Genomic DNA, 12,656 nt, shown 5'->3' with positions numbered 1-12,656 from the left:
TGCCTCTGCCTCCCGAGTGCTGGGATTAAAGGCGTGCGCCACCACCGCCCGGCTTGTTTTATTTTTTTTGAGAGGGTTTCTCTGTCTCATGTCTGTGTAGCCCTGGCTGTCCTGGAACTAGCTCTTGTAGACCAAGCTGGCCTCAAACTCACAGAGATCCATCTGCCTCTGCCTCCTGAGTGCTGGGATTAAAGGTGTGCGCCACCACTGCCCAGCAGCTGTGGGGATTTAATCTCTACTCTGTCCACACTCAGTCCCCTCCTGCTGTTCCAAGAGCTGGAGGGTGAGGGAGCAGGGCCCCAGGGCAGAAAGCGGAGTGGTGAAGAACAGGAAGGTGGATCTGGAGGGCTGGAGGAGCGCAGAGAAAAGATCCCAGGCTGTAGGTTTAATTTCCATGTCGGATAAAGATGATGGAGGGGCAGGCACTACGGTGGTTCCTTGGGTAACGTGGCTGCTGCCACGCCTGGTGATGACCAGAGATTGCTGGTGCCTGGCCCATGATGGAAGCATAGAACTGACTTCATCAAGTTGTACATACACGCGCACACACACACACACACACACACACACACACACACACACAGAGAGAGAGAGAGAGAGAGAGAGAGAGAGAGAGAGCGAGAATTAAAAATAAAACAAATCTTAAAAAAAGGAAGGCTTCTTCTGTGTAGTACTCCATTGTGTAAATGTACCACCTTTTCCTTATCCATTCTTTTCGAGGGGCATTTAGGTTGTCTCCAGGTTCTGGCTATGACAAACAAAGCTGCTATGAACATAGTTGAGCACATGTCCTTGTGGCATGATTGAGCATGCTTTGGATATATACCCAAAAGTGGTATTACTGGTCTTGAGGAAGACTGTTTCCTAATTTTCTGAGAAATCGCCATACTGATATCCTAAGGAGCTATACCAGCTTGCACTCCCACCAGCAATGCAGGAGTGTATCACACAGCAGAAAAAAATTATGACATCTTGAAATTTTCAAGCAAATGGATGGAGCTAGAAAACATTATTTTAAGTGAGGTAACCCAGACCCAGAAAGACATGGGAAATAGAAAAAGACAAGATCTCCTGAGTAAATTGGGAGCATGGGGACCTTGGGAGAGAGTTGAAGGGGAGGGGGGGAAAAAGGAGGGGAGCGGAGAAAATGTATAGCTCAGTAAAATCAATATATATATATGTGTGTGCGTATGTATGTATATATATATATATTTTAATGAAAAACAAAGGAAGGCTTCTTTATTCTCTGGAAGTACTTGTTCAGTGTTCTGAATAGTAATATGACCCCATTGATCCCAAGATTAGATGTTACTTCCATGAAAGCAAGAGAGACCAGGTAAAGTGGGCAGGTTCCGCAGTTGTGAGGGCCAATGGCAATTACCTTCCTTCCTATGGCTGTGCCCTTTAGGTAGCAGGGGAACAGTCATTTTTCAAGCAGAGAAACCAGAAAAGGATTTGCTGGCACAGCTCTGGAAATGGCCTTGTTTTTATGAATGGAATGAATTATTATCTTGATTTTTTTTATATACATTTATTTATTCCGTGGGGGAGGGTATGCATTTGTCACTGCGTGCACAGGTGAGGTCAGAGGACAATTTGCTGACGTCGGTTTTTTTTCTTTCTACCATGTGGGTCCGGAGGACGAGTGCCTTTACCCTCTGAGCCGACTGTTCCTGTCCCGGCCCCCTATTTTCTGAGTACCTGGAATCCCCTCTTACGTGAGGTCCTCTAGGAAGAGGAGAGGACTGGTCTCCTTTAGCGACATGACTTTGACAAACAAATCAATTTGTTCCGTTTGTTTCCTCTTTTGAAAACAAGCAATCTCCAGCGTTACATAATCGAATCTTCATGGCTCGCTGGGTTGTTCTGTCCTCCTGAGGAATCGGCAGATGGTGCCAATGCGGAGACCTGCGCACACGCCTCGCCGGCCTCTTGAGAGCGGCTCAGTGTCTGTCTCTCTGCCGTGGGGTCCCTCGCTGGCATTTGCTTCTCGAGGATCAGTTTGCGCTTCTCCTTCCTTAGGCACCGCTGGCTTCTTGCCTTCAGCGACCATTCCAAGATTAATTGAAAACGCTGAAAGCCCATAAAAAGAAAAAAGGGCAGAGAAAAATATGTTGGATTCTGCCCCACCCCCCAACCAACACCAAAGATTTCCTCTATTTCAGCTAAAGGCTTCATTCAGCCTGGTCCCTGTGTCGTTCTAGATTGTTAAATTACAAGGAGGGTAAGAACGGGGCTGCCTGAGCTCAGAGGGTAGAGAGATCTGCCCAGGGACATCTTGAAAGTGTCTCACAAAGCAAGACATATCCTGTAGAAATGATTGTTCCCTAGACAGGGCAGTTACTTGGGGTCCACCCTTATACCAGTGATGTCACCCTTGCTCAGGAAAAATTCTCGCATGCGCTGTAGGTGAGAAGCTCCCAGCTAGGCCCTCAGATGGAACCATGGTGTGTTTAGATGTTCTTGCGGTCCCTGCCTGCTCTCAACCAAAGGCGCCCGGCTTTGCACCTATTTAAACACGGAATGCTTCCCTGCCCAGCGGTAAACACACCTTGAGTTTTTAGGTGCCTCAGCTAACACTTCGGTCTGTCGGGAAGCCTCAGTTCTAGGACATTTCAAGCAGACCTGCTTTTCCATGAAGCACAGTGGGCTTCATTTCCAGCCATGCAGAACCAGTAGGTCGGTCGGCTTGGTGCAGGGCCAGGCACCGCTCCAAGGCCACAGATGTAACCGCCCGTTCACAGACCGCACTGTTGGCTGACTCTGGATTTGGATGGAACCTACAGGCGATTGAAATATAAAACTCTCCTGCCTGTGGCAAAAATCATGGCTGATCCTTGAAGGTCATCTGGTCTGGCAGGTCACTCAGGGTCCTGCTTGTATAGGGAGAGGAAATGACCTGTCTGGGGGAGGAAAATAGCTATGCAGGATTCTCTTCTGAATCTGATCCTCCTCTACTGAATCTAAGTACAGGAGACTAACTTTCTTTTCTTTAGCCAGGCTCTCAAGTATTCCAGGCTGGCCTGGAACTTGTCATCTTGTCCAGGATGACCTTGAACCCCTGGTTCTGCTGCCTCTACCTAAGGATGTTGAGATGCGTACATAGACCACTCCATCCGGACTACAAATTCTGGGCCTTTGTGTGTGGCAGGCAATCACTACCTGTGAGCTACACCTCAACCCCTAAGACTAACCACAGTTTTACAGGGTCTCTCATGTAGCTCTGGCTGGCTTTGAACTTCAAGGATAACCTTGGGCTGCCTTCACCTCCCAGATGCTGGCATCACATGCTACCTCCCCATGTTCATTTTAATTCTTTTCATTTATTATTCTAGCACTAAATGAGAGTTGATGAGCTCGCTCAGAGGGTAAACAAACCAGTTGCCAAGCTAAGCAATCCAAGTCGGATTCCCAAGGTGCACATGGTGGAGAGAACCGACCCTCAGAAGTTGGCCTCTGACCTCTGCATTGCCATGGCACACGTGAATGTGTACACATACACTAAACAAATGAATGTAATAAATTTAGAAATAAATATTAGGGCTAGTGAGACTGCTCAGCGGCTGAGAATACTGGCTACTCTTTCAGAAGACCCAGCTCAATTCCCAGCACCCACATGGAACTCCAGTTCCAGGGCTTCTGACAGCCTCACACCGACATGCATGCAGACAAGACACCAATGCACATGAAAATAAAAATAAGTTATACTTAAAAAATAAATGTTAAGCCGGGCGGTGGTGGCACACGCCTTTAATCCCAGCACTTGGGAGGCAGAGGCAGGCGGATCTCTGTGAGTTCGAGGCCAGCCTGGACTACAAGAGCTAGTTCCAGGACAGGAACCAAAAGCTACGGAGAAACCCTGTCTCGAAAATCCATAAATAAATAAATAAATAAATAAATAAATAAATAAATAAATAAATAAATAAATAAATAAATGTTAGGGGGCTGGAGAGATGGCTCAGTGGTTAAGGGCACTGCCTGCTCTTCCAGAGGTCCTGAGCTCAATTCCTAGCAACCACATGGTGGCTCACAACCATCTGTAGTAAGATCTGGCGCCCTCTTTTAACCTGCAGGCATACATACAGACAGAACACTATACATAAAAAATAAATCTTTAAAAAAATAAAATAAATATTAGACGAGTACCCATGTTGCCATTAGGGTTAGTCCTTGTGTTAAGAGTTGAGTGTCCAATAGTGACTAGCCAGGGAGACACACAGCAGGGGCCACCCTGACAGCAGGGTCATCTGAACCTGGGCTGCATTTTGTCGGATGTAATGGTGACTTGTGTGTTGTGCACGGCTCACACATGTGTCACCACTCGACCTCTGGGGTATATGACATCAGGATTGAAGAATTAAGGAGATGGACATGGTGGTGTGTGTCTGGAATTCCTGCCCCTGGGGGCTAAAACATGAGAATCATGAGTGTGAGGCTAGCCTGGCCTGCGCATGAGAAGTTCCAGGTTGGCCTGGGCAGTATAGTGTCTCAAAAGGGCTGGGGGAGGGGGGGGGCATTGGGGATCGTCATTTCCTGAACCAGTCAGGGGAAAGGATGGGGAAGTAGAACATAGGGTAATGAAGGTGGTGAGCAATGAGAGCTGGAGATCAGGTGTACACCGCTGAGGACTGGACCAGGACCTAATGCGTGCTAGGCAGCCTTTTTACCACTGAGCTGTACACGACACGGCTCAGATGGGCGTTTCTACAAAAATAACAACCAGGGCCAGCAAGATGGCTTCTCTCCCCCTCCCCCTTCAAGATAAGGTTTCTCTGTAGCTTTCGTGCCTGTTCTGGAACTAGCTCTTGTAGACCAGGCTGGCCTTGAACTCACAGAGATCCGTCTGCCTCTGCCTCCTGAGTGCTGGGATTAAAGGCGTGCGCCACCACCGCCCAGGTTGGATGGAATCGACTCCAAGAACGTGACCTCTGACCTCCGCACGCAAGTGCACGTATTGTGTGTTATAGCCGGCCCTTCACAGTGAGAGAGTCTGACCCGGAGTTGTTTGTTTTAGGCGTATTTAAACCTGGTGACAACCATTATTGTGAAGATGATCTCAATGCCCAGCAAAGCCCACCCAAATCTCAAAGGAACAAAGGAGGCTGAACCTGGCACCTTCCGTGACTGAGGAAAACCAAGTGTATGAGAGTGGGCCAGAAAGTCCCTGGCCACACAGATGGCACCAAGGTCACCAAGGTCACCACGGTCACCAAGCGAGAAAGCGAGTCCGCTTCAGCCTTCTGGGCAGAAAACAGGTTTTGTGTTCCTTCCCTTGAAGAAACAACAAACAGTGAGGGCTTAACGTTCTGGCTTTCCCTAGTGCTTGTCTGCAAGCGCAAAGCCCTCCATGCTCCCTACAGTAAATAAATAAATATAATAAAATAAAAACAATAATCTGTATGGGACAGAATTTCTTTCATTTGAGAAAGCTTTTTGCTTAAACACACACACAAAAAAAATCTCTCCTTCATCCATGTAACAAATGAGTTGTACTGCCATTGTTTTGAAAACCACAGTTCATGCCCTTAGGCTGATCCAATAGTTTGTTCTTGTCAGGATCAATTATTTTTGCTCAGTCTCTCCTGCTTGCTTGGTGGTTTTTATTGAAGGACTTGCATGCCATGAGGTGCTTGGCTTTAAGTGTGACATTTGGTTTTGACCCAAATACGCATTTTTATAGCTACGCTCTTTCCCATTTTCCTTGGAAAATCTTGAAATCCTCTTAAGTGATGAACATTTATGACCAAAGGCAGATTTTCAGAAGGAATCCTCTGTTTAGCATACCGACCATCCCCTCTGTCTCCCAAGAGAAAATTCTCCTGTGCTCACCAATCAATGCACAGGACCGAGAGCCCTGAGAACATTTTGTAATCCCAGATTTCTGAAGCCTAACGGAGAGATTTGTGTGATCTGAAACAAGGGGAGATTATGTGCAGAATGTGATTCTGACAAGAGAAAGAAGCAAGCGTAGGTGAGGGCCATCCACAGAGCATCAGCCCAGGTCCACTGTGGAAATGCTGGACAGCCTGCAGGACTCCAGCAGGCACGAGCAGTTTCCAAAGGAGTCTGCTAGCTGTCCATCATCCGACAGCGCTGTCCTTGAGAGACAGACCCACGAACACACTGAAAGTGCGGCCCTTCACCCTGCCAAGCTCTTTCATGGGCTCTCTCGAGTCATAAGACAGCCAAATGCATCTCTTCTGGGCTGATGCTGGGGTCCAGCCCCTCGTCCCTACTCACTGCCCTGGCATGGTGAGATGTCCTTCCTGAACTCCAAGAACAGTTTTCCTTTTTGCATACTTCTCGCCTGACGGGTTATACAGTCAAATGGCAGAGCAGCATGTGATATTTAACAATTACAACTCAGGCAACACCCTGTGGGGCAAGGCTTCATGTGAAAATACTTTGAGGACTGCAGAGATGGCTCAGAGGTCCTGAGTTCAATTCCTAGCAACTACATGGTGGCTCACAACCATCTATGATGAGATCTGGTGCCCTCTTCTGGCGTGCAGGCATACATGAAGGAAAAACATAATATGTATAATAAATAAAATCTTTTTTTAAAAAAGTACTTTCAAATCTATAGAGGAATGCCTAATCCAAAGGGTTAGTTTAAGATGGTCTCTACATGGCAGGCAGGGTGCTTTATAGTAACTGCGTTTCCGTTACATCTCTCCGCTGGTGAGACAACCATTTTTTCCCCACATCTACACTTGCCCATTTCTTAATATTGCAATTTCCCTAAACTAAACTAATTTCCCTGCACTAAATTCTTCATTAAATTTATATTACCTGATTGTCAGACTTTTTAAAAACCCATGAAGAAGCTAACCGAGTTGTGGGTCAGGATTATAATATCAGCTCAGAGGAAGCTGGGAAGGGTATTGCTACAAGTGTGAGACCAGCCTGGACTGCAGTTCAAGGAATCCTGGGTCAGCTTGGCCTGCAGTGTGGGATACTGTCTCCAAACAGAGCGGTGGGTTAGACAAATAAAGGCCTCCAAACCTCAGAGTGGTTGGGTGGCCCGGACTCACACGGTAGAGGGAGAGACCCCGTCAGGTTGACCTTTGATCAGCAAGTGTGCACTCCCCTTTATACAGATAAATCAAATGTGGGACTAGAGAGCTGACTCAGCAGTTTGGAGCATTGGATGCTCTCATAGAGGACCCAAGTTTGATTCTCAGCAGCCGCATGGTGGCTCACAGCCACGTATAGCTGCAGTTCTAGGGGACCTCATGCCACTTCTGAACTCCACGGACTCCTGCATACATGTGGCACACATACATGTACTCAGGTACAAATAGAGTAAATAAAAAACTTTTAATGTAATAAATAACACAAAGTCTATGAAGAAATGCATGATATTCACTTGCTATTTTATTCCCGGTGCTCGTCACACAGTGGGCATGTGTTAATGTGGGCATAGGTTAGTGTGGGCATGCGTTAATGTGGGCATGGGTTAGTGTGGGCATGCGTTAATGTGGGCATGCGTTAATGTGGGCATGCGTTAATGTGGGCATGAATTAATGCTTTGCTGTTATTGGTTCTGTACATCTCAATGAAAACATTTTATTAGCTTTTGGGGAATCAAACTCTTGACATTTAGAAGTGTGAACCGGCCTTTAGTGGCTGAGTTATCTCTCCAGTTCTTCCTTGGCCTTTTAGAATATAACCCTACCCCCTGGAAGAACGTTCTATCATACTGGAACCAGCACATGGCTTCCTCTCTGTTGACTCTGCTTGGCCTCAGCGTAGCTTGCTTGTGCTTCTTGTCTGCGTGGTGAAACTTGGCCTGCTCATCACCATATGGAAGCCCAGGCCAGAGACATCAACACTTGGGTCGTGTCTGATGCTCAGGTGACTGTCTTTCTGGGTCCCAAAGCCGAAGCTGAGTCTTTCCTAAGTCATACACCGAACCTTTGGCCCCTTCTCTAGGACCTCTTCCTTCCCCACCCCACTGCTTTTCCGTGTGAACCGCAATCCTTTTATCTCTCTGATGCCAGTATATCTAGCTTTGAAGAACATGGGGGAGGCTGGCCTGCGAGCTGTCTGTCTGCCCTGCCCTCCAGACAGACACAGGCAGAGTTCACCCCATCTGCCCTGATGGAGACCAGGAAGCCTCACTCACTTCTGTTCGATGAATGAATCCAGCTGATCTGATCCTCTTGTCTTTTTAGCTTCCCCAAAATAGCTGCATTTTCTTAGAAAACAATGCAGTTCTGCTAGCATCGCACCCCACCTCAGCTTCTTCAAGAATTCTCCATTGCCTGTGAGATGAGCTACAAACTCTCCAGTCTCACATTCCAGGTCTTTCCTGGTCTGGTTCCAAACCATTTTTCCTGGCCTGTGTCACAACCTTTATTCTCCCCTCCTCCTCAGTTGCCAGAAACTTTCCCAAGAGCACTTGGCCATCTATATAAACTATTCCCTCTGTGGGGAACAACCTTCCCCTGAACCTCGTTTTTCAGTTGATAGCATTCACTTGCCCTTTAACACACAGACACACACACAGACACACAGACACACACACACACAGATACATACACAGACACACACACAGATACTTACACAGACACACACACAGATACTTACACAGACACACACACAGACACACACAGATACATACACAGACACACAGATACATACACAGAGATACAGACACACACACAGATACATACACAGACACACAGAGACACACACACAGATACATACACAGACACACACAGACACACACAGACATAGACACGACACATACACAGACACAGACACACACACAGACACACATACAGACACACACAGACACATACGCCACACCCAGACACAGAGACACACAACTCAAATGTCACTTCCTCTGCAGCCTTCTCTTACTCCCCTGCTTAGAGCTTCTGTAGAACCCAGCCTGTAATTCTCTAATTGCCTGCTTCCCGTTCTATTACAGTTGGCTTTCTCCTTTCTGTTTATTTTGTGTTTTGGGGTTCTTTTTTGCAAGTTCCCTGAGCACAGTTTACAGGGATTGGGTGTTAACGTTTTGTTTGTTTTGCTGTGAGTCAGGGTTTGTTGCAGCCCAAGCTCATCTTGAACTCTGCATGCCCACAGATAATCCTGAGCTCCTGGCCCTCCAGAGCCCTGGGGTTAAAGCACCTGGCACCCTGCCTGGCTAGGTCACCTCATCTCTTCTTTACCACCTCCACCAACCATCACCCCAGTCCCAGCCGCCATCGCCTCTCCCTAGTGCTGTGAAACAACACCTGCCCGCCTGCCGCCATATTTCCACGCTCCCCACCCATGGAGACACCATCCGTGGCGATAGGACATCCTATGATCAAAGGTCTTTAAGTATCTGGCCCCCACCTTCCTGCCCACCACTTCTGGCTCACTGCAGCCCTTCCTGCCTCTTGGCCTTCTTGGGCACAAGCTCTGTTCTCCTCAGGACATTTGAATCTCTTCCTCTGTGAAAACTCTTTTCCCAGGTGGATATATGACTTGCTTTTTTTTTTTTTTTACTTCATTTTTGTTTTCTGATAAAAAATAAAATTCCCCTTGCAGGGATGCCTTCCCTGACAGCTGTCTAAACGGGAGCATAGTGCATTGGCAAATGCTCGTCCAGCACACGCTAGGCCCAAATTCTAACCCTTACCCTGCTTAACAAAGGAACAAGTGTTTGTTGAGTAGATGTTTCCCTGTATGCACATGTGCAGACACCCGGTCGCATACACATGTATCAGATACCTAACAAATTCACAAATCTTAATTCCAGCTCACATCCAGGATTATCTGAGCTGTGAATACATATGTCTCAGCCATTTGTTCTATGAGCTTAATTCTGATTTATTTCACTTGCTTTAATAATCGTGTGATAACCAGGTTCTTAGGGTTTTCAGATGAGTTGTGGGCAGAGGTCTTTCTCAGGAGTGCTTACGTTTCAGAAAGGCTAGTGATGGGCACGGAAGGGATTTAGAATCAGCCCTTTGCTGCTCATTGGCTGCTGAGGGATTCTGCTCAGTTCATCTCCTGAGGTTTATGTTGCGTGTACATTGTATTTAATCCTCCAAGCACTGGTTATTCTGAGGTCTGGAGCAGGTTAGATACTGCCCAAGGGTAGTTCCGTTAGGTAGACCCTGTTTTTCCCATCAGACGTCCCAAGCGTTTTTAGGGTTGCAATCCCCTCTTGCCCCCCACAACCTCACCCCCACCCCCACCTCTCATCCCCACCCCAATTCTCCATACTGGTTGTTAAGAACCTGAGCCATTCATACTGGTCAGTAGTGGTGCACACTTTTAATCCCAGCACTCGTGAAGCAGAGGCAAGGGGATCTCTGAGTTCAAGGACAACCTGGTCTACAAGCGAATTCCAGGTCAGCCAGGGCAACAGAGAGAACCCCACCTCAAAACAAACAAAAGAACCTGATCCAGCCGGGCGATGGTGGCGCACGCCTTTAATCCCAGCACTCGGGAGGCAGAGGCAGGCGGATCTCTGTGAGTTCGAGACCAGCCTGGTCTACAGAGCTAGTTCCAGGACAGGCTCCAAAGCCACAGAGAAACCCTGTCTCGAAAAAAAAAAAAAAAAGAACCTAATCCACTTTGATGAGGCAATTCTGGAAGTCATATTAAGTGAACTGGGAACAAACTGCAAAATTTTCCTTGCTCCTTTGGTCCTGTGCAATTGCTTTCCTGGGCTATCCTGGTTTTTTGTTTGTTTGCATGTTTTGTATTTTATATGTTTGCCTGATTGTTTTGAAACAGGTATCACTCTATAGCCCTGGCTGGCCTTTAACTCATTCGCTATGTAGAGCAGGATAGCCTCATAGAGATCTGCCTACCTCTGTCTTCTCAGTATTGGGATTAAAGGTGTGCACAACCATGCCTGGGTTTTTTGTTTGTTTGTTTGTTTTTTGTTTTTTGACAGGGTCTCACGTAGCCCAGGCTGGCCTGGAACTCTTTATGCAACCAGGACTAGCCTCTTCTAAGTTTTGAGCTTCTAATTCTCCTGTTTGCATCTCCCAAGGCATTAGAGGCATGTGCCACCACACCCAGCTTCCCCCCACCCCCAAAAGAGGAAAAGGACATAGTACTGCTCTTTAGTCCAAGCTGGCCTCAAGTTCACAGTAATCCTCCTGCCTCAGCCTACAGGAATACACTGCCACATCCAGATCCATTTCTTTCTTGGGTGAACATGAATAAAAGTACACCACGCAGAACAGAGGAACCTCCTCGAAGCCTGTGTACTATTATCTGCCCATCTATGGCAATGAGGCCAGGCAGTGAGCAGGTTATAGCGACAGAGTCTAGAACATGGAGAGGTCCCCACCTCCAAATCTTAACTCTTCCACCACTAAACACCAGTGGAAGAAGGGCCTCAGAGATGCAGAAGAAAGAGAACCCGTTCACCGGGTGTGTGCCCTGTCCAAGCACCCGGTCCAGCCTTTCGTGTGTCCCGTGTCTTCTGATGTCACTGAATTTAGTTTGGAAGAATCATTTGCATTTCCCAGAAGAGGGGAAACAGGCTCAGGGAAGTTGGTGACACTTGCCCAAGCTACCCAGATGGCAAGCAGCAGAGCTGGGATTTGAGACTGAAACCAGCCCAGTGTGACTTCCTGGCTGCCTACCAAGGGCAGGAGCCTCCCAGCAGCTAGAAGGGCAGGCGGTGGTTGGGGAGAGAAACACCCAACCAAGCCAACACCAACACCAAGCGCAGCAAATGGATCCCTACCCAGGAACTTGATCACCATCAGGCACTTCCGGGACAGGTAAACCGCAGCCAGTTGCCACCTGGCTCTTCTTCTGTTGTGACAACTGTAAATTCAGTAGCTGACTTACCGGGGCTATTACAGTCCCACAGCGCTCTGTGGAGAATGGGTGGACAGATGCACAGATGCATTCCTTCTAACATTGTTCTTCCAGGTCATCTGGCTCCTGTGTTTGGGTGGTGTCACACAGTGCCCACATTCTGAGTCTCTAGTGTCCTGTACCCCTTTGGTCCTTTTGCCAAAGTTGTTCCCTTTGAAGAGTGTATCTTTGCTTACGTTCAGGGGGTGACTAACCAATCCCGGGCACGGTGGGATCCTGCAGACATGATAATAAGTGGCTTTGCCGGTCTTTTTGGGGAGGTTCTCCTGCCCCTTCCCTAGGTCTCATGTTCAGTGCCGCAGCGCCCCCTTGGCCACCAGAGGCGCCCGGAAACGGGACTCCCCGAGCGCGGGGCGGGGCGAGGGGCGGGGCGCGGCGGCACCTGGGCCGCGGGAGAGCTGGGGGTGGGCTCTCGGGGGACAGCAGGCTGCCCCCCAGATCCGCAGCGCCGGCCGCCGGGAGCTCCGGGCTCCGGGCGCAGAGGCTGCGCTGTCACATGGGCGGCGGCGACGGGGCCGCATTTAAGCGGCCAGGGGACGGCGCCCGCCTGCAGCGTGTCCTCGGGCTCGGCTCCCGGCGGGCGCCCCGCTCCCTGCCCTCCGGGGGCCCCGCACCACCCCCGGCGGGCCATGCGAGCGCGGGCCCCGCCGCGATGAGCTCTCACATCGCCAAGAGCGAGTCCAAAACGTCGCTGCTCAAGGCGGCGGCGGCGAGCGGGGGCAGCCGGGCTCCCCGCCACGGCTCTGCACGGGACCCCGCGCTGCGTGGCCGCCGACTGACCGGTCCCTGCCCCAGCTCGCCGCCACCGT

The 12,656-nt window shown here is 48.9% G+C and overlaps 1 protein-coding gene across 1 annotated transcript in view; it reads left to right on the top strand.

Moving 5' to 3' along the window:
• The first annotated feature begins 12,244 nt into the window (after positions 1 to 12,244).
• Cabp1 (calcium binding protein 1) overlaps positions 12,245 to 12,656 on the top strand; it is a 27,266-nt gene continuing 26,854 nt past the window's right edge. The window contains exon 1 of the mRNA XM_026785245.1: positions 12,245 to 12,654. Coding sequence (XP_026641046.1) covers positions 12,344 to 12,654 — 311 coding nt within the window. The 5' untranslated portion in view covers positions 12,245 to 12,343. The remainder of the gene's footprint in view (positions 12,655 to 12,656) is intronic.

Source organism: Microtus ochrogaster, chromosome 2 (assembly GCF_000317375.1).
Source record: "Microtus ochrogaster isolate Prairie Vole_2 chromosome 2, MicOch1.0, whole genome shotgun sequence".
NCBI classification, from domain to species: Eukaryota; Metazoa; Chordata; class Mammalia; order Rodentia; family Cricetidae; genus Microtus; species Microtus ochrogaster.
The sequence above is the reverse complement of the archived record's forward strand: the minus strand, read 5'-3'. Positions and strand labels throughout refer to the sequence as shown.